Source organism: Mauremys reevesii, linkage group 7, assembly GCF_016161935.1.
Source record: "Mauremys reevesii isolate NIE-2019 linkage group 7, ASM1616193v1, whole genome shotgun sequence".
Classification (NCBI taxonomy): domain Eukaryota; kingdom Metazoa; phylum Chordata; order Testudines; family Geoemydidae; genus Mauremys; species Mauremys reevesii.
The window spans coordinates 68,013,054-68,035,114 of NC_052629.1; the positions used below are offsets into that span (position 1 = coordinate 68,013,054).

Sequence of the window (22,061 nt, forward strand, 5' to 3'; positions counted from 1 at the left end):
TTCACAGGTTCAGCTCCCAGCTGGGTTGACTCAGACCTTCTTTTTGAGGTAGATAAATCAAGGAAAGTGCAGTTAACTGAAAACACCTGTGCGTAGTAAAGACCTTTAAAGGCCGGTCCACACTGATGCTGAAAATCACTTGCCTCTCTTCAGAGGATAGCAGATTTTGACCCTGGGGTCTTTGGGCTAAATATCCCTCCCACTCCCTCTACACCATTAGCATGCAGGAATGCTGTCAATAACTGCTCTGCCACCCCTACCCCAAAGGTACTCATATTGCAACAGTGCAGTATATACATAGCTTGTGAAGTGCTGTGTAATTTTTTTTTCTTTTTTAATGGAAGGCCAGCTGTATAGACCTAAAACTGATGTTTAATAGCCTCCCTGACCCATCTTAGACTCTTGGTTCACCCCTTGGTCCTGTTAACCTTTGATTGTACAACTCCTGGGTACCTGCACTGCCCTGAAAACTCTGTGTGTGTGTGTGTGTGTGTGTGTGTGTGTGTGAAATTGGTTTACAGAGAGATGTAACTAAACTGTCTCTTTTCTCTCCCCCTCTTCCCCCCATTTATACATGCCTCAGTTCTATGCAGAAAAATGTTGGTATTGTGAAAAGAAACGCTTGTATTTCTAATAAGATTTAAGAATCAGGAGGTAAATAAGAAAAATAACCGTGTGTGTTATGAGCTAGAGTCAGCTGACTTAGAGCAGCAACTGTTGGCTTTTGTGGCTATACCCGCACAGCTCCTCAAAGAGGCTATTGAGTTACTAGTCATGATCAATGAGACATAAGATAGAAGCATGACATTAACAGTGCATCCACTGATTCAGATGTTCCCTGAGGACAAAACTTTGCTATCTAGCAACTTGTAGAGCAGACTTACCCTGGAGTGGGTGTCAGAGATCAGAGAAAGATTGATACTTATTGGATACTTTTCAACAGAACAGGGAGCCTCTTTATTATAGATATCTATCCTCCCACCCCAACTCTGCCTTCATCTATTTTAAAGCACTAAAAATATATTTCCACTCTAAGCAGCAGTAATTGATTTTTCTTTTAATTACAGGATTATAGATTTGGGTTTTATCAATACAGATTTGGATAAAATAACTAGGCTCTCATTTATTATTGTAAAAATTACCTTTTATCCTAATTTTTATTAAATGATTCCTTTTTCAATATAGACACATCCTCCATAAAGCTTAGTAGGAGAATGAATCATAGAATATCAGGGTTGGAAGGGACCTCAGGAGGTCATCTAGTCCAACCCCCGGCTCAAAGCAGGGCCAGTTCCCAACTAAATCATCCCAGCCAGGGCTTTGTCAAGCCTGACCTTAAAAACCTCTAAGGAAGGAGATTCCACCACCTCCCTAGGTAACCCATTCTGCATCAGGATTCCTCAAGGAGCCTGTTTTCAAACCACTGTGCCCAAATCCCTCTGTACACTAGGGTTGGGATATTTTTGGGGGTGCCAGGGAGAGTTGGATTCTCGATACCCTCTGAGTTACAGTGATGCCCAGCTCTTAGGATCCGTGGGTACCCAAGGTCAGATTTTCAAAGTTCTCGTTTGAGTGATCAGCATAGGGCAATTGGAACCTGTGTTTACTGTTTGAGGAGCACAATTTCAAGTTCTCTTCAGCTGAACATGTGTAAGAATGAACCTAGTTCCATGCAGTCACTGTCCTAGCTTCTGGTAATCTAGCCAGAGCTATGTGGGTTTGGCATGTCTCTAGCCAAGGAAACCATGTGTAGATGTGGAAGGGATTCGTAGTAGTCAGCTGTTCTTTTGAATTGTAACATGTACTTTTGGAGAGCAGGGGGTATCACGTAGTCTTTAAATGCCAATAATCTAAATCTGTCACACTGCATACTATGACCAGTGATGTTAACACTTTCTTTTGTCCTGGACTGAAACTCAAGAGATTCATGCTATGCCCTTATCTTGCACCGGTCCCTCTTATGCCCTGTCTGTGTGAAAAAGTTGCATAGGGATAAGCTAAAGCAGGTGTCGGCAACCTTTCAGAAGTGTTGTGCCAAGTCTTCATTTATGCATTCTGATTTAAGATTTTATGTGCGAGGAATACATTTTTAGAAGGTCTTTCTATAAGTCTAAAATATATAATTAAGCTATTGTATGTAAAGTAAATAAGGTTTTTAAAATGTTTAAGAAGCTTCATTTAAAATTAAATTAAAATGCAGAGCCCTCCGGACCAGTGGCCAGGACCCGGGCAGTGTGAGTGCCACTGAAAATCAGCTCGCGTGCCGCCTTTGGCACACGTGCCATAGGGTTGCCTACCCCTGTACTAGACAGACAGCTCTGACTGAGGAAAGTCCAGTACTTTCCTCAGTCAGAGGAAAGAATCGTAAGTAGCTTAGAACTCATTTGGAACCACAGGTACGCAATCAGGCAGCAGCAGAGACCCCCCACCGCCCCACAAAAAGCAAATACAGTACAATACTGTTAAATGTAAATTACTAAAAAAGTGAGTTTTTTTTTAAACTTGACAAGGTAAAGAAACTGTTTCTGTGCTTGTTTCGTTTAAATTAAGATGGTTACATGCAGCATTTTTCTTCTGCAGAGTAAAGTTTCAAAGCTGTATTAAGTCAAAGTTCAGTTGTGAAGTTTTGAAAGAACCACAACATTTTGTTCAAAATTACAAACGTTTCAGATTTACAAACAACCTCCATTTCCAAGGTGTTCGTAACTCTCAGGTTCTACTGTTAAAACCATTGCAAGCCCGTGTGGATGCATATGTTGGTATAGGAGTGGCTCTTTGGTTTAGTGTAAATTGGTTGGGACCAGGTTTAAATTAAACTGAATAAAGCTACTCTTATACCAAAATAAGTGTCTATAAAAGTTTACACTGGCTTAACTAAATTGTTGCAAGTTTGGGTGGCCAAGCCCTTAGAGCAGGAAGTGAAGCAAAGGGGAAGAATTTTTCCTAACCCAGAACAAAAATGGAAACATGCAGAAATGCACACATTTCAACTTCTTCTCCATTGGCTGCAAAGATACAGACTTGGGGCAACAATCAGTTGATCAAGTTCTCTCACTCTCTTCTGTTGTACGTCTTTGTATTCAATCAGTGCGATCTTTTTGCTGAAGCACCAAGAGGGGAAGACTCAAAAGAAAAAGAGCTGCGAGCCCCAATAAATGATGGTAAGAACTGATTTGTACAAGTAGCACACGCCTCCAGTTGCGCTATAGGTGTCTAGATTCTCTGTGGTTGGTAATTCTCTCTCTCTCTCTTTTCCCCCCCCACCCCCCCCAGGGTGATCTGAACCAAACTGGATAAATAGCAAACTAATAAGCTAGAAAAGAAGCTAGTAGTTAACTGTGCTAGATTCTCAACAGAATGTAAGATTTTCTGTTCTCAGTGGGGAAATATTCACATTTTTCTTTTGATTTTTAAAAAGCTAGATGTTTCTCCACCGTAACTTTTTTTTATAGTTTATGGCCCCCATCAGGTTGCTGGATGGGAGGCGTTCCCACTAGGGGCTTGATGCAGAGTCAAATGCTTTTCAGTATGAAGTAATTTGCAGCAGGGAGTGTATGTGACCAAATGTTTTTTGAAAACGTTTATACCTAAATTTAGGTTTCTAAATTCATATATGAGCCCCCGACTCTGAAAAGTGCTGTGTGCCCAGCTGCTCCTACTGAAGTCATCTAACTCCAAAGGCTAAATTTTCAAATGCACCTTAGGCTCCTAAGTGATAGCCATTGTTTTGGGGGCACAGAGGGGATTTTTAAATGATGTATAACATGTGGACACAAGCTCTTGTAAATAACCACACAGGAATTCTTTTTATTCATGGCTTTTTAGTTTCGTGGGCATGTTTTGCAACATGGAAGGAACATCTGCACTCACTTTTTGTTTGTTGAGGAAAAACAACCACAGAAATTCAGAGAATGTGTCTAAAGCACATTGATTTGAAGACATTTGGGCTCCTGAACAAAAACGAGAAAGCTCAGTACAATTGTCATGTTTCTTATACTGCAGTATTTGGGGCGTTAATTGTACAAAATGTTTGCATCTATAAGTTTTATTGTCTTGTCTTGTATTTCCCATAATTTCAGAGCCATCAACAAAGGCTTTACGGAAAGTTCCTGCAGGCGCAGTCTCTCTTTTCCCAGGTATGGTTCAATTGACAGTGACCTACTTCATGCAGAGAACAGATCTCTTGCTTTAAAACACACTACAAAGGCTGTTATCCAGCACTTTACCAACCAGAAAGCTTTATAAAGCTGGCATTTCTTATTTTTATTTAAAGTCCAGTTTATAGTCCAGTTGGTGCGAGGCCGGCAGGCTCCCCTACCTGGCTCCGCATGGCTCCCCGGAAGCGGCAACATGTCCCTGCTGCTTCTAGGTGGAGGCATGGCTAGGTGGCTCTGCGTGCTGCCCCAAGCGCTGGCTTCACAGCTCCCATTAGCTGGGAACCATGGCCAATGGGAGTTGTGTGGGCGGTGCAGCGCACAGCTGCCTAGACATACCTCTGTCTAGGAGCAGCAGGGACATGTTGCCGCTTGCAGGGGAGGCACATGAGGTGAGGGCCGCCTGGATCCGGCACCCTGCACCACCTCCCGTGCCCTGTGTGCACCCCCCTTCCCTCCCCCAACTCACTCACTCCCTCTTAATTGACTGGAATTTTTCGCACCGCACCCCCGCATTTCCCCAATACGTTGGATAACAAAGCTTTTACTGTACAATGGTTTTAAAGAAAAAAATGATCAAAATGCAGCACTGCTGTATTGAATGTTCAGAATCAAACATGAATTGTGAACATGCTAGGCCTGAATTTCACTGTGTTCTGTGGAAGTATAAAGCTTCTGTGGGGGGCATTCTAGAAAGCATGAATATCAGTGAAGTTGGAAGTATCATTTCTAAACTAGCATAATCTTGGATAGCTTTATTTTTAAGAGTCTATGCATTCAGTATATGAATCACTCATACAAATAAAGGCGGATATTGCATGGATACAGTTCAGCCCTATTCCTCTTTCAAGCAGTAGTCTGAGCCGCATTTAAAAAGTTGGCTAGATCTTTACAGTATTGTGCCGTTTCTTCATGCTAGCATGTTAAGTTTGTTTTGAAGGAGGTGGTTAAATTTGTTGTTTCCCCCATGATCAGAAAGAGAAGAAATAGTTACAGAACTCCCTGCCCCTCTTCGTTTCTCTCAGGAAGCTGAATCTGTGTGGGGAAGAGCTTCTGGAAGTGTCTTTTAGTTTTGAACTGCACAGCATGTTGCACATTTTGAAGTGTAGTAAAAAAAGCAAACTGAGATAACATGTTTGCACCAAAGTCTTATTTTTATATCTTGGATATATTTCTTCCTCTATCATGCCATATTGGCTGGTTCTAAGACTGGCTAGATGAGCTCAGAATTCCCTCATACCTTTTCACTAATGCACCAGGGATGGCTTTGGCACAGGGTTAGGTCAGATGCCATCTTGCTCCTGTGGGGCAAGTGCATACTTTGTCAGTATTGGAGCTGGCTAGACTGTCTGTTGCAAGCAACTGAGGTGATAAATTTAGTCCTCTCTTCCTATTCAGGAATTGTGCAAGTAGATCGTGACTTCTATGAATTTAATCACTGTTCAAAAATCACTGGCTAAATAGCTCTTAAACTTCGTAGTCAGTGTTCAGTCACATTATTGAATATTCTGACTTGCAGGTGGGAATGATGTGTTTAGTTCCGCTTCTGTTCTCGTGGAGAAAGAAAACAAGAAGCCCATGGAGCAGAGCCCAGACAAAGGCCCCAAACAGCCTGGGAAAGTCAGTCTGTTTGACGACGACGATGACTTTTTTGTGGAACCAACTAACAAACATTTGAAATCGGGTAAAGTGTGTTCGGAAAACTATAAAAGGTCATAGAAACTAGGGCTAGTGGGAACCTGCAGGTCATGAAATCCCTCCGGCACCTGGTGGTGTTTCCGCCTCTGCTATTCCACTGTCTTATCTGTATCTGATCCCTCTGAACGTTACCATCAGTCATGTGTCTGCTCTTTCTTGGCAGCTGTTGGCCATTCACTCTTCCTAAGGGTTTGGAGTTTTTTTCTGGGAGGCTTTTTAGTGTTAGGCAATATCTAGTTTTAGTTCAGAAGAGCTGTATGTGTCTAGATGGGCGTGCACATTCAGGGTGTGTGGGGAAGATGGAGAACTGCAGCACCCATTGACGTTTTGGCTAATGACCTTTGTACCCAACTGACTCTTCACCTTGTGAGCTAGCCCAACCAACCCACCCACCCCCATCAAAAAAAGACTTCTGTTGCTCATTGCTGTCATTCTGCTCTCTACAGAAGAGACTGTACTCCTTCTAGAATGTCACAGCCTCTCTTGTGATCAGTGATAGCTGGTCTCTTCCAACAGAAAACATTCCCCAATATAAATGTGTATTTTCTTCCTTTTTTTTTAACAAAGTCAAATCCACTGCTGATTTCTTTGACGATGATGGCGACTTATTCAAGAAAAAGCCTGAAGTTGTTCCTGCAGCTGTCAGTAAGGCAGCTGAAGGGCGTAAAGAATCCATGGGACGGAAAAAGGTAATGTTAGAAGTGGATTTTTCCATTGTGCACAAAGAACTGATCTTAGAGGAATAGTTAGGCCACTCTGGCTCTAACTCTGCTGGAGTCTATCCCACAGAATAACAGGAATATGTTTTGTCTCTATGAATGTGATGCTTAGTTTCCAGATTCCTCCACAGCCAGCTCTGGGGGTTGCCTGTATGCCTTCTGCAGATCTTTGTCTTTCTGGGATTCCTGCCAGAGGTTTCCTGTGCTGCAGGGTTGGTCTCTGGGAGTCTTACCAAGGCTGGAGTTGGTTGTCTCTGTCATGTGCCTCTCTTGTTCCTCTTCTTGCTCTGTAGCAGCTGGCAGAAACTGGCTGTGAAATAGAGCTGGAAGGAATTTCCTGGCTGACCTAGTTTATTTGCTGAAAAGTGCAGTTTCAGGTTGACCGAAGCAATTCATGAATTCGGGTCAAGCTTGGCTAATAGTTTTGGCTGACTAAAAATGGGGAAAATAAATTTTCAAAATCAAAATGGTTCATTTAGACACTTTTGTTTCTAAACAATGTTTTGTTTAGAAATTTAGCAAGATTGACTTAAATATTTTTTAAAAGGGGTAAACTTCTGGTGAAAGGTTTCATACTTGGTACACCTCTACCCCGATATAACGCGGTCCTCGGGAGCCAAAAAAATCTCACCGTATTGTAGGTGAGACCACGTTACATTGGGGTAGGGAGAGGAATCACTTTTACTGCTCCCTGCCCCAGCTTCTCCCTCTCGCGGGGCGTGGGGTGGGGGGGCATTCTTGCCATGCCAATCAGCTGTTTGGCCCAGCAAATCTGGAATGGGTGGGGAGGAGCGGCGGCACGCTTGGGGAGGAGGCGGAGATGAGCTGGACCGGGAAGCGGTTCCTCTCCCCACCCCCACCCCAGTTATTTGCGGCCCTCCCTGGGCCCCCTCCCGCCCCAGCTCACCTCCGCTCCATCTCTTCCCATGAGCATGCCGCAGCTCCCGCTCCACTTCCCCCCATCCCTCCCAGGCTTGCCGTGCTAATCAGCTGTTTCGCTTGTGGGAGGAAGCGGAGACAGAGGTGAGCTGGGGCAGGGGGGCCACAGCAAGTAAGAGGGGGAGGTGCAGAGGAACTGCTCCCTGCCCCAGCTCATCTCCACCCCGCCGCCTCCTCCCACAAGCATGCCACTCAGCTCCGCTTCTCCTCCCTCCCAGGCTTGTCGTGCAAAACAGCTGATTGGCGCGGCAAGCCTGGGAGGGAGTGGGGAGAAGCAGAGCTGCGGTGCATGGGAGGAGGTGGAGTGGAGGTGAGCTGGGGCGGTGGGGCCCTGGGGAGGGCCGCAGCAAGTAATGAGGGGGTGCAGAGGAACCGCTTGTGGTAACACGAATTCGGCTATAACGATGTAAAGTAGCCCAGTCCCCCGGAGTGCTGCTTTACCGCGTTATATCTGAATTTGCGTTATATCAGACCACATTATATCGGGGTAGAGGTGTACTTATTAACTTAGGGTTATAGTACTCTCCCATTGGCTAGTTCATCTCTGTTGTCTCTACAGGGGCTTATACAGGAAAATATAGTCAAGCAGTACCATGGAATCCCTATAAGTCCCTCCTGTTGAAGTCAATGGGAGTTATATGCAAAAAAAAAAATCTATGGCCAACACTTAAAATCGTCTTCATGCTGCTGAGGCTCTGCAGAAAGATCTGTCTTCAAAACTACGTGGGTGTTGGGTTCTCTAGTGTCTGGATCAGAATTTCCTAGGTTTTAGCCATCCCTTTTCAACAATTGGGATACTTAGCAGGCCAGCTACCAGCAGAGCTACCAAAGAGGAATGTAAAGTGTGCTGTTTGCATTGATTTAAATAGGTGCTGATGTGTTCTTGTTTTGAAGAGTCAACCATCTTCCACTGAGGACTCCAAGTCTTTATCTGACATACTTCCCAAAAACCAAAGAGGCCTATTCTCTGATGAAGAAGATTCTGAAGTAAGTGCTAAATGCTCTTAGATCTAAAAGGAATTCTAAGGGGCCTGGACCGCAACATGGCAGTAGAAATGCAGTCACGTTACCTAAAACCCATTCCTGTTGAGAGATGTCTCAAATCGTTGCTTATCTCCAAGGAATGGGATCTCTGGTATGTGGTTCCCCCAAAAAACTCTCCCCGGCAGGAACAGTTTCTCTCCCAGCATTTTCCACCAATTCTAAAACTTCTATTTTGCACGCACACAGAGGCGTGAGATGGAAGGTTAAAGGAAGTAAAAAGGCAGGAAAGAGCATTCAACTCTTGGATTTGCTTCAGTATATACAGGGGTCGTGTGAGCTCTTCAGTCCCTGTCTTCTTGCTTCCTGACCTGGAGCCTTCAGAGCAGACATGCCAAACCCATGGGGAAAAAAACAGAAATTGGGCTTGTTTTTTGGCTTAATTGGCTTGTGAGCTGCTTGCTGGCTAGCTTTTGGCTTGTTGCTTGTTTGGCTTGTAGCTTGTTGCTTCTTTTTTGTTTGTTTGGATTTGATTGGATCCTGGCAAGCAGGGGCGAGAGAGAGTCGGGGCGCACAGCAGTCCCAAACTGCGTGCCAGAGGGATCTAATCACATTGAGTGTTGGGGTTCTGCAGGATTGGCTTGTTTTGGCCTTGCTTTGAAATGGGATTAGCTTGATTTTTGGCTTATGGTGAAAGTCGGGGTGCTTATTGACCACGTAGAAGTTGGCAACTGCTTCAGAGAGCTCCCAGGAAAAGTTGCATGCACTCAATATTTCTGAATCAGGCTGGAGGTATATTCAGTAGGGCCCCAAAATCAGTGACCTTTTCTGTGAAAGTGTGGGCCTCTGGGTTCGGTGTGGTGAGAATCAGCCATCTTACTCCTCTTCAGTAGCACACCAAACAGTCTCTCTTTGAATAAATGCAAAGTGCATATTGTTTTTCCAAGTTCTTAAATCCTGTTTCTCTCACCTCAAACTGTCTTGCTAAGTGACTGTGTTTGGTTCTAGCAGGACTTATTTTCATCAAGTCAAACGGGGAAGTCAAAGAGCACATCTCTACCACCTAGCAAGTCAGCCACAAAAACCCCACTCTCCCTCTTTGACGATGAGGATGAAGAGGTAAGTGCCTCCCCAGCACTGGCCGCACTTCCTCTGTAGCCCACTCCCTGGGCTCTGTGAGTAAGGTAAAGCTGTTAAAAGGGTCACTGTTCACCTGCCAGGTTTTAGTGCCATGTAAAACTTTGCAGCATATCTCCCCCTGTAACCGACTGAGCGTAATGGTTGCTTGAGAAGGGGTACAGACAACTGTAATCTTTGATTTATTACTTTGTCCTCTTCATTCCTGGAGCTAAAGCAGAGTCTGTATCCTCCACTTTGGAGATGGGGGAGCTGAGGTGCTTTGCTCAGGGTTACTTGGTCAGTGGTGGAGCTGGTGCCCTGTTCTCCAGGATATGCTGCCTCTCTAGTGGGTAATAACTATGGACAGGTTCACGGTATTTTTAATTGAGTGTGTCTTGTGGTACTGCCCAAAAGCCCCCATCCTAGGTGCTGTACAAACACACAGGGAAGCATCACCTCTGCTTTTCAAGAGCTTACAATCCATCTTTGGACACCCAGCCCCCAGAGTAAACTAGCCTGCCCCACAATCATCCCCTGACTGCGATGAGATGTCAACAGATTGTGGCAGGCCTGTGACTTGTGCAAATTTCAGAGCCGTCCTCTGAGAGCACCCTGCCTCCAGCTCTTCCCATCTGGGACCATTAGTAGAAGCTCCCCATTGCTTAGCAAGCCATTCTACTGGGCATTCCTGATTTTGGGTTTTTTGCAAAGTTTCTAACCAGGAATCAAAGTTCAACTGGAAAAACTTCTAAGGGATTCTGTTTTGATCCCACTTCATAAGAGTTTTGCACATGGACAAGTACCAAGTTCACCAGGTGTCTTTTTACCTGTACAGTAGGCCGCACGACTGTTGCAGATCAAGATCCTGGTCTCTTTCCCAGATGCAACAGTGCTTTGTCTTTGCTTGCCTGTCCTATTGGAAAGAGTCCCTCCTCCATCCCTAGTCTGCAGAGACGACAGCTGTTTGTAGCGGTTTGCTAGGCTACAGCAGAGCTGCTGAGCAGTGGATTGTGGCTGGGAAGACTTGAACTGCAGTAATGAGCTGGTCAACATATGGTGGTATTTGTCCCCTGTGATGGAGAAATTTCCTCTGAGGCCAGGGTCAGAGAGAGAATGGGGATCAGCTGGTCATATCTGGGGGTAGTTTCTCTTTCTCCAAGAATAAATATGAATACTTCTTTTGACTGTCAGAAAAACTTCCCATCTCGTGAGGCTCTTTGAAATGAAAGTACTAAAGCTCTGCCATAGACAGAAAGTTACAGTATCCTAATTGGGAAGATGTGCACGTGCCTAAACTGAGTATCCATGTGATCTTATTGATTGTAATGCTTGCCATCTTACACCACCTTCTTGCTGTCCTCTTCACTGACCTTGTCTACCCGAGCAAACTTCATATAGCCATAATTCACAACCACCCAGATCTACCACTTTTAGCATGACAAGGCTAAGATGACATGGTGTCTAACATGCCTGAGGGCTAATCTACACTACCATGCTACATCAGCGCAGCTGTAGCGCATTGCTGAAGACGTGCTATGCCCATGGGAGAGCGCTCTCCTGTCAGCATAATTACTCCACCTCAACGAGAGGTGGAAGCTCTGTCGGTGGGAGAGTGTCTCCTCCTGACACAGCATGGTTTAGACACTGCTTTAAGTCAATGTAACTTGGGTCGCTCGGGGGGGGTGGCTTTTCCACATCCTTGAGTGAAATTATTTACATGGACTTCAGTGGGAGTGTAGACAAGCCCTGAGTCCTGTTTGCACTTGTGGTGATTTATAGCTACAGAGCCAGCTACTGTAGATGAGACAAGGGCTGTGTCCAACGTGAGGACAGAAAATAAATGACAGTGCAAAATAAACAATGATGGAAAACATACGTGCAAGCTGCAGTCAGAGAATCTCTTTCAAAGTGGGGGTGTGGTCTTTAAAATATCCCTTTCAGATCCTAGGGTTAAAAGCCTGGTAGACGTAGTTCTTAATCACATTGTGAATCAGAAATCCCCAGCTGAAACAGAAGTTACAGAATAAAAGCCAAAGCCTGCAATGGGAAATTGACTTTAGGGAGACTGGGTAGGAGTCCTGGCTAGCAGATCCCATTGCGGGACCGGGTTCTTATCCAAGCTTGTCAAGTTGTTGAAAGTGTTAATACTTACAGGCTTTTGGTCTGTAACTTCTCTACTAAACATCTGTGGATGCCATGGCCGAGAAGCATTTGCTCCATGGTATCTGAAGCTGTTGTCTTTTGAATAGGTTTTGGTGGAAGTATTTATATTTCCTTAACCTGTTTCTTGGCTGAGCTACATTCAACTGATGTTGATAGGAACCTGAGTGTTGATGCACACCAAGTACCAGGCAAAGTTACCTTTCTTGGCTCTAATATTTTTAGGATCTGTTTGGTACTGCACCTGCTAAGAAGCAACAGTCAAAACCACCGCAGGAGAAAGCAAAACAATCGGAGCTCCTCAAAAAAACCTCTGGCTCGTTGTTCAGCAGTGATGAGGAGGTACTGTAGAGCAAGATGCATTTTAAAGGGGGATATTGGGCTTGCAGCTCTCCAAAAGATGAAATGTTCAATAGAGCATTCACTCCATTGCACTTGAGTGTGGACTGTTAGGTGCCTGGGCTGTGTCTACAGACAGTGCTCCTTCCAGCTGTTGTATATCTGTGGGGCTGAGGGAGCTCTATGTTCTCTTTAGCAGCATACACCATGGGACTGGCTGGCAGAGGTACCATGGCAGGAAAAATTTGCTGGAGGTAGGCTATACGTGTCTAACAGAAAATGGCACAGCAGCCTCCTGCTGAGAAGGGTGACTTAGAGCTGGCCTACAAAAGAGGAAAAAAGAGCATGAGCTTCTTTACTACTAATGTGTATAAAGAGGGCCTGAAAGTTTTGGGGTAATCAGGGTTTATTTAGAAATATGGGGGAATTGGAAAACAAGATTTGACCTGTCTCTGTTGGAAGCTCTAGCTGGATGACTCGGGTACAGGGCTTGGGAGCTCTCCCAGCCCTTAATCAGAGTTGGAGGGTGTTGAATCCTTAATCAAGATTTGCAGCCAGGTACTTGAGTTAACAAAGTGTCAGCATGACCCACTTAAAAGGAACTTTACTGTGGGAATAAAACTCACATTCCTGCTTAATTAATCATAAGAATGGTCAAACTGGCTCAGACCAAAGGTCCATCTAGCCCAGTATCCAGTCTTCCAACAATGGCCAATGCCAGGTGCCCAAGAGAGAATGAACAGAACAGATAATCATCAAGTGATCCACCCCCTGTCACCCATTCTCAGCTTCTGGCAAACAGAGGCTAGGGACACCATCCCTGCCCATCCTGGCTAATAGCCATTGATGGACCTATCCTCCATGAACTTACCTAGTTCTTTTTTGAACCCTGTTGTATTTCACTGCTGCTTTAGCGACTGTCATAAAACTACTGGCTTTCCAGGTAACCTATAGTGGGTTGTTTTTTTTTTTTAAGGTAGATGAGACATGAATATCTAATGTAAAAGTAAAGCAAGGCCAAATTTAAAAAAAAAAAGCCTTTTTAATACATCATAAAGTAGGAAAGGGATGCAGTGATCTTCCATCTGCAGACCACTTGTAACATAAAGGGATAAAGAGAGATACTGTAAGCATGAAAACAGAGAAAATATTTCTGGGATTTGCAGTATTCCATACTGAGGCAAATTCTGACTTCTCGCTTAAATAAAATGTCGATATGGAAATAGCTTTGTCGCAGAAAGAGACAGGTATGCCATTGCTCTGTTAACCTAGCCTTTCAGAAAACTGGCTTCAGCCAACCAGTGTTAACAGCAAAGGCGTACATTTAACTGTTCTCTCCCCATCTCAGCACATTCCCCTCCAATTGAGGCATGAACATAAGCCTAGTTGGGCCATTTAAGAGTTAACACTGTATTAGCATGGTCAATTATTTTGTTAACCCAAGAGGAAAAACTGCCTTAATATTACAGTTAGAAGTCAGGAAATGAGGCAGCATTGTTACTAATACTATCTTGGGACACTGCATAGTGTGTGTTTCCACACTCATCCAACTGTCTAATCATCAAAATGTTATGGGCCAAATTATCAAAAAGAGAAAGCTTCTCCCTTCTGTGGCTGCATAACATGCACTCACAAAACCAGCTTCAGGGGCAGATCTCGGGGGTGCTAGTACTCATTTACACCTGCAACTCCATTAGCACCTGCGAAATGGGAGCCAGGCCTATGTCCTGAAAGCTTATGCAGTGTGGGGGTTAATATCATTTTCTGGCCTGATGTTGCACTGGTGTTTGTATTTAATGCATAGATGTAAGAACAGCCCATGTCTTCACAGGAACAAGCGCTGATTCTAATATGCTGACTAAGGTAGAAGAGGTGAGGAAATAGCTGAAATGACCTGCAGGAAATAGGCTTCTAAGAGAATAATTCCTATATTATTATTTTTAGGACCACTGGAACGTCAGCAAGCCGACCAAACCAATTTCCGAAGACAGCCGAAAGGGGGAACCTGCAAAACCTGTCAGTGCAGTCAATCCGGCTAACATTGTGAAAAAGACTAGCCTCTTCGAGGAGGAGGAAGAAGAGGAGGAGGATTTATTTGCAATCACTAAAGACAGGTGAAAAACTTGACAGCAGAGCAGCACATTTCTCTCCAGTCTCTTGGAGCAGGCTTACCCATTCCAATAGTTTGTCAAGGGTATTATGGGATTCCCTTTCTGAACTAGAACAAGGCCTCCATTTTCCCAGGAAGCTGAGATGCTGTCAGGTAATCTTAAAATCATTATTTTCTACTGTGCATTTCTGCTATTCTGCTGTTATGCTACTGAACTGGTAAGCTGCACTAGCTGAATATTGATTTCCAGGTGGAAATTAAGGTGTTGGTTTAGACTCTGGTTTCCCATGACCCTGTGGTGGTGTCACAGCTGGCATCACCATAGGCACCTAAGCTGGAGAAACCTCTTTAAAGGTAGAGGGCCGCTGACAGGGCATTCTCATTACTCTTGACACTGGAGCTCCCCATCCTCCCTTGGGACCAAAATAGCTGAGATCGGTTTGCCTGCAGGGCACACAACAAAGCTCATCTGTTCTCAGGTTAAAACAACGAGGAGTCCTTGTGGCACCTTAGAGACTAACAAATGTATTTGGGTATAAGCTTTTGTGGGCTAGAACCCACTTCATAGGATGCACGAAGTGAAAAATACAGGAGCAGATATAAAGACATGAAAGGATGGAGGTTGCTTTACTAAGTGTGAGGTCAGTCTAATGAGACAATTCAATTAACAGCAGGATACCAAGGGAGGAAAAATCTCTTTTGAAATGGTAAGAGTGGCCCATTACAGACAGTTGATGGCAAGGTGTGAGTAACAGTAGGGAGAAATTAATAGTGGGGAAATTAAGTTTAGGTTTTGTAATCACCCAACCACTCCCAGTCTTTATTCAAGCCTAATCTGATGGTATCCAGTTTGCAAATTAATTCCAGTTCTGCAGCTTCACGTTGGAGTCTGTTTTTGAATTTTTTTGTTGAAGAATTGCCACTTCTGGTCTGTTATTGAGTGACCAGGGAGATTGATGTATTCTACTGGTTTTTGAATGTTATAATTCCTGATGTCAGATTTGTGTCCATTTATTCTTTTGCGTAGAGACTGTCCGGTTTGGCCAATGTACATGGCAGAGGGGCATTGCTGGCACATGATGGCATATATCACATTGGTAGATGTGTAGGTGAACGAGCCCCGGATGGTGTGGCTGATGTGGTTAGATCCTGTGATGGTGTCCCTTGAACAGATATGTGGACAGAGTTGGCACTGGAGTTTGTAGCAGGGTTTGGTTCCTGGGTTGGTGTTTTTGTTGTGTGGTGTGTAGTTGTTGGTGAGTGTTTGCTTCAGGTTGGGAGGCTGTCTATAAGTGAGGACTGACCTGTCTCCCAAGATCTGAGAGAGTGAGGGATCGTCCTTGAGGATAGATTGTAGATCCTTGATGATGCGCTGGAGAGGTTTTAGTTGGGGGCTGTAGGTGATGGCTAGTGGCATTCTGTTACTTTTCTTTGTTGGGCCTGTCCTGTAGTAGGTGACTTTTGGGTACTCTTCTGGCTCTGTCAAGCTGTTTCTTTACTTCAGCAGGTGGGTATTGCAGTTTTAAAAATGCTTGATAGAGATTTTGTAGGTGTTTGTCTCTGTCTGAGGGATGGGAGCAAATGCGGTTGTATTGTAGAGCTTGGCTGTAGACAATGGATCGTGTGATGTGGTCTGGATGAAAGCGGGAGGCATGTAGGTAAGTATAGCGGTCAGTAGGTTTCCGGTATAGGTGGTGTTTATGTGACCATCGCTTATTAGCACTGTAGTGTCTAGGAAGTGCATCTCTTGTGTGGACTGGTCCAGGCTGAGGTTGATGGTAGGATGGAAATCGTTGAAATGTCAGGTTGTTATGGAGTGTTGGGTCTGGTAGGACAGGTGGGCTCTCTGGGTTTGGTTAGATGGATGGAGGTCAATCTTTTTGCTGCTAATTTTTGCACTGATTTATTAATTTTGTGTAAATCTTCATGAACAGAAGTGCAGCCTTGGATGTGCTGTTGCTTCATGGGGGCAGGGTGGTTATTTTGGGGAATATCCAGCTTGCTACCACTTTACTTATGAAAGTGTTTGGATTTTGAAAACTTCATATTTTAGGCTAAAAGTCTAATCATCTTAAGAAAAGTGCATTGTTCAAGATGCATGGTGAGTACGTAATTCTCCTCCTGTTTAAAAAGTTGCAGTCATCCAATCAGGAAGTGAAATTGACATCAAGTGACTCAGGTGACTGACTTGCACACCAAGTGACTAATTTACACACCAGAAATAGTATAGTCAGTGACAGCTTGTGAACATGATAGTCTATAAACTGTGCTGCTGATGCTTAGGAGTGACAAATGGATTTGCAGAATCCAGGATGGATTTGTGGACAGGACTAAGGTCATATTGAGTTATTAGACTAGCTGTAATGCCTGAGTGGAGAGAACCCCATGTTCTTGTGAGACAAAATCATAGATTCCAAGGCCAGAAGGTACTGTTGCAATCATCTAGTCTGACTTGCTGTTTAGCACTGGTCCTAGAACTTACCCAAAATAATTCCTAGAGCAGATCTTTATAGAAAAACATTCAGCCTTGATTTAAAAATTGTCAGTGATGGAGAATCCACTACAACCCATGGTAAGTTGTGCCCATGCTGAATTATCCGCACTGTCAAAAATGTACCCCTTATTTCCAGTCAGAATTTGTCTAGCTTCAACTTCCAGCCGTTGGATCGTGTTAGACCTTTCTCTGCTAGATTGAAGAGCCCGTTATTAAATATTTGATCCCCATATAGGTACTTATAGACTGTAATCAAGTCACCCCTTAACCTTTGTTTTGTTAAGCTATATAGACTCAAAGAGCTCAAACACTGTAAGAAGTTGTCTGATACTTTAATCATTCTTGTGGCTCTTCTCTGAACCCTCTTCAATATTTCAAAGTGATCTATTCTTTTTGCAAATACAAAAGCAAAGTCCCAGTGATCATGCTGAATTAAGGTTTTTGTTCAGCGTTTTTCAGAAGCGTTTATTAAATTTATTCCTGGAGTTCACCCTCTACTGAGTAGCATCTTGGGCCTCTTTTTCCCCCACATAGTCCTGCCACATGTACCCCGACTCAAGTGAGGGGAGGATGTCATATTGGAGGCCACAAAATCCTACCTGTGTTCCACTCCAGTAGTGATGCTGCTTTGCTCGTTCTGTTAATCGCGTTTATTACAGTAGTGTCTAAGGGCCAACCAAGACTGGGGCCCTTTGTGCTTGGCACTGTACACTGAATAGCAGACAGCCTCTGCCCCTAAATGCTTACAGGCTAAATAGGCTAGATGGATGCAGGGAGTGGGAAAGGGTGTATGGGTCACCTTCACATAAAGAGGTGAGAGATGAGACTCCAGTGCTAGTGAGATAAGCAATGGAAGCAACCTGCTCTGGCACTCACATATCCTAATATGGACTGAGGCTGGAGGCGAGGTCTCCTGCCAGACTGGAGCAGCAGTCCTGGGCCTCTGTAGCTTAGAAAACCTGGCCCAGATCATACTTTGTTCAAACTTTCTGTTCTTCTATACCATGTCCCTAAAGAGGACAGTCTAAACGATACCATTTGACCAGTTAAACATGTCTGCTGTGCGTGGATTTCTCTCTACAGTCAGAGGAAGCACCAGAAGGTTTCTCTTCTGTTTGAAGAAGATGCTGTTAACGGAGGACCGTTCTTCAGCTCCCAGCCGACACGTGTTCCTTCAGCACCTAAAACCACAGCGGTACCTCCTTTTTCCTGCTTAACCCCAAAGCAGATGATTTACTGAATGGCACTGTTGTAACAAGGCAGGCTTCCCCATAACACATTAACTAGCGCCTTTAGGTTAGATGAGTTCCAACAAATTGATAATAGGATTAAAGTCATTGGGATTTCGGGCTTAAAACTACTTGGCTTCATTAGGTTAAAATTATACTCTGAAATGGAGTCTGAATGCTGCTTTTGCTGGGGCTGGGCCTGCTCAGACTGTGCTGTGAGTATTACTGAAGGGTTTTGAGTATGGTCCTAGGGATGAAATCCTGGTCCTATTGAAATCAATGGCAAAGTTTCCATTGACTTCAGTAGGCGCAGGATTTTCCCCTGTGTCAGACCCACCAAACTCTGATTCTACACTTGTGGCTATAATTCTCCCTCCCCACCACCCCCAAACAGGCGTTTCTGATATCATCCAGGTTCCTATTATCCCAGCCCAGTGTGCTGATTGGGTGGCAGAGTGTTTATTACTACAGTGCCGTCATATCTGTAGTGCCAACCCCAAAACACTGCTCCGAGTAGCTACCATAGAATCTACTGTGGCCTGCCCCTAAACCTCTCCTTTTCACAAGCCCACTTGCCATGTGTGGACCACAGGCTTCTCCCATCTGTTGAGCCACTAGGAACAGGAGAAGCCCTGTTTACCTATCTGCTGTCCCATGTGGGCCAGAGACCCCACTCCCTCATAGATAGATCTTTTATATGTATCCATCTGTGCGCTTATGTGCCAGATCTCCGTGTGTGAGTAGTAACATCCTTTCATTTCCCAGGAAAAACCAAAAACGCCTCAGGCGCCACCTTCATTATTTGATGAAGAGATGGGAAAGGAGGATTTGCTGGACACATCAAAGACTAAACTGGTAGAAGAGAAGTCAGGACATTCAGAGGAGCATAGAGCAGTTCCTGTGACTGGAGGAACAGAGGTTGCAGGGCAGCAGAAAAAGGAAAAGGTAAGGGCTACTTTTTTAGTTAGACATTTGGCAAATTAATCTCTTTAACAATGCATTTCGTAGAATTATTTGACCAGTTGGTTGAAACAATCGTAAAGAATAAAATTGTCAGACACATAGAAGAACATAAATTGTTGGGCAAAAGTCAACATGGTTTCTGTAAAGGGAAATCATGTCTTACTAATCTATTAGAGTTCTTTGAGGGGGTCAACAAACATGTGGACAAAGGGGATCCAGTGGACATAGTGTACTTAGATTTCCAGAAAGCCTTTGACAAGGTCCCTCACCAAAGGCCCTTATGTAAATTAAACTGTCATGGGATAAGAGGGAAGATCCTTTCATGGGTTGAGAACTGGTTAAAAGACAGGGAACAAAGGGTAGGAATAAATGGTAAATTTTCAGAATGGTGAGGGGTAACTAGTGGTGTTCCCAAAGGGTCAGTCCTAGGACCAATCCTATTCAGTTTATTCATAAATGATCTGGAGAAAGGGGTAAAAAGTGAGGTGGCAAAGTTAAGACCAAAGCAGACTGTGAAGAACTTCAAAAAGATCTCACAAAACTAAGTGATTGGGCAACAAAATGGCAAATGAAATTAATGTGGATAAATGTAAAGTAATGCACATTGGAAAAAATAACCCCAACTATACATACAATATGATGGGGGCTAATTTAGCTACAACTGATCAGGAAAAAGATCTTGGAGTATTGTAGATAGTTCTCTGAAGACGTCCACGCAGTGTGCAGCGGCAGTCAAAAACGCAAACAGGATGTTAGGAATCATTAAAAAGGGGATACAGAATAAGGTGGAGAATATCTTATTGTCCTTATATAAATCCATGGTACGCCCACATCTTGAATACTGCGTACAGATGTGGTCTTCTCATCTCAAAAAAGATATACTGGCATTAGAAAAGGTTCAGAGAAGGGCAACTAAAACGATTAGGGGTTTGGAATGGGTCCCATATGAGGAGAGATTAAAGAGGCTAGGATTTTTCAGCTTGGAAAAGAGGAGACCAAGAGGGGATATGATAGAGGTGTATAAAATCATGAGTGATGTGAAAAAAGTGAATAAGGAAAAGTTATTTACTTGTTCCCATAATATAAGAACTAAGGGCCACCAAATGAAATTAATGGTGGTCAGGTTTAAAACAAATAAAAGGAAGTTCTTCTTCACACAGCGCACAATCAACTTGTGGAACTCCTTGCCTGAGGGGGTTGTGAAGGCTAGGACTGGATAAATTCATGGAGGTTAATTCCATTAATGGCTATTAGCCAGGATGGGTCTGACCCAGTATGGCCATTCTTATGTTTAACAGCCTCTAGATCAGGCCTGCACAACATGCGGCCCGCGTGGGCTCACTGTGCGGCCCGCGTGGGCTCACTGTGCGGCGGGGTAGGGCTGCTGGGTTCGCCCCCTGCCTGGGGGGGTTGGGGGGCCCGCCTCACAGCCTTGCGCGCATGCGCCGCACTCCAACTGCCCTAACAGCCAGAACTGCACGTGTCTCCGTCTCCCACTCCCCCCGCCTGGCGTACAGCGAGTGCATCACTTCCGGGGCCCGCTGAGGTGGGAAGCACTGGGCATGAGGCAGAGACGGTAAGTGCCGAGCGAGGGGAGGGGCGCCCAGCCTGGGTGGGGGCGGGACTGGGCTGAGGACCCCCCCCCCCCAAGTCACCCTTTGGTTGGGGGTGGGGGCAGCTACTGCGCTGGTTGGTCCCAGGGTGGCCTTTGTAGTGATTGGGGGTGGGGGGTGTTGAACTGTCTGCGGGCAGCCAGGAAATCCCGTGTGCTTGTGTGTGCGCGCACCTGCCCTACCCCGACTGCCCCCTTCTCTGGTCCAGGGACCTTGCCCCTCCCCAGTCCCATCACACTGCCCTGTCCCCGGGCTCCCTGTGGCCTCTGTGTTTGTGTGTTGGACAGTCACATCCAATTCCTTCACACTGCCCCCCTTTCCCCTCCCCTTAGTTCATAGCCCCAGAAAATCCCTTCAAACTGTCTCCCTTTTCCCCTCCCCTTATTTCATGGGGGGATCCCTCATTAAATTTGCAAGGTAATTATGAAAAGTACAAATGTTTTCTTTCAACGGAACAGGTGTTGTTCATTTTTCCATGATTCATAAAATTAAAATAAAAAAAATGATCATTTGCTTTAATTGAAAAATTCTTAATGCACCAAACCCTCTTCTCCCCCCCCCTTCCTTTTCAGCCCACAACTGTTTCGGCAGGGCGTCGCTGGGGAAGGAGGGGTTGTTTCTGTGGGGCTGGGCGGCGCTGGGGGGGATGTGTTTCGGTGAGGCCGAGGGTGGGGGGGTGTTGGCCCTCAGCTGTTTTCTTTGGAGTAATATGTTTCTCACCTGCACAACTCGTAAAGCGGCCTGGTCTAGATGTTCTATGCTTAGCAATAGTCGCCCTCTTTCAAAATTTGTTGGCCACCAAAATCATGCTTGGACCAAAATGGCAAACTGAATAATTGCTGTTTTTAAAAATGTTTTGCATACTGAGGCATTTTTCTGTATGACCCATTGGAAACATCAGTCTCACAGGTGCAGTATTCCTTTCCAAATGTGAACTGGATGAGCTGCCTTAGCGTGTGTGCATGCATGTGCGTGTATGCACACACACGCACACTCTGCAATAAACCCAGGAACTGTTGTGATGCTATTGAAACATCCTATTTACATGCATTACACTAGTGTGCCCATGGGATTATAGACCTGCTAAAACCCTGAGTTGCTGCTTTTGGCAGCAATATTTGCTAACTGAGATTGTCTCAAGTGTAATGTTGGAAAGGCTCAGCCAAATGTAGGCCAACTCCCAGCTACTAAATTGCTCAATGAATGTTGTGGGAATTATTGGGCAATGACTTTCTAGGTACTTAATTCGTTAGCAACATTATGTGCTCGTAGAAAACTACTCTGAGCATATCTAACAATCATATAGTGCTTTCAGCTTCGGAGGATCCCAAATGGTTTAACAAAGTAGCAGCACAGCTATTGACAAGCAGCCATCTCTGGTGGGGAGCAGAAGCAGCCAGCCTAAAACACCCCAAACAAACCCTGATGCACAATATGCTGAACAACAGGACTAGGGTGCAGGGTACTGACGCAAACCGGTGCTCTTCTGCAGGAGGGCCATCAGATCTGTGAGGCCCTCAAGTAATGCATATGGCACTCCTTT

The 22,061-nt window shown here is 44.7% G+C and overlaps 1 protein-coding gene across 5 annotated transcripts in view; it reads left to right on the top strand.

Annotated features, from left to right (window-relative positions):
• LOC120368846 (WASH complex subunit 2A-like) overlaps nucleotides 1-22,061 on the top strand; it is a 57,317-nt gene that overhangs the window by 12,296 nt on the left and 22,960 nt on the right. For 3 of the 5 annotated variants that reach the window (XM_039481505.1, XM_039481502.1, XM_039481504.1), the window contains exons 12-21: nucleotides 3,089-3,161; nucleotides 4,080-4,136; nucleotides 5,674-5,838; nucleotides 6,420-6,541; nucleotides 8,405-8,497; nucleotides 9,500-9,610; nucleotides 11,996-12,112; nucleotides 14,054-14,223; nucleotides 17,797-17,908; nucleotides 18,708-18,887. In XM_039481505.1, coding sequence (XP_039337439.1) covers nucleotides 3,089-3,161; nucleotides 4,080-4,136; nucleotides 5,674-5,838; nucleotides 6,420-6,541; nucleotides 8,405-8,497; nucleotides 9,500-9,610; nucleotides 11,996-12,112; nucleotides 14,054-14,223; nucleotides 17,797-17,908; nucleotides 18,708-18,887 — 1,200 coding nt within the window. The remainder of the gene's footprint in view (nucleotides 1-3,088; nucleotides 3,162-4,079; nucleotides 4,137-5,673; nucleotides 5,839-6,419; nucleotides 6,542-8,404; nucleotides 8,498-9,499; nucleotides 9,611-11,995; nucleotides 12,113-14,053; nucleotides 14,224-17,796; nucleotides 17,909-18,707; nucleotides 18,888-22,061) is intronic. The other 2 variants (XM_039481503.1, XM_039481506.1) reach the window with 1 other exon arrangement.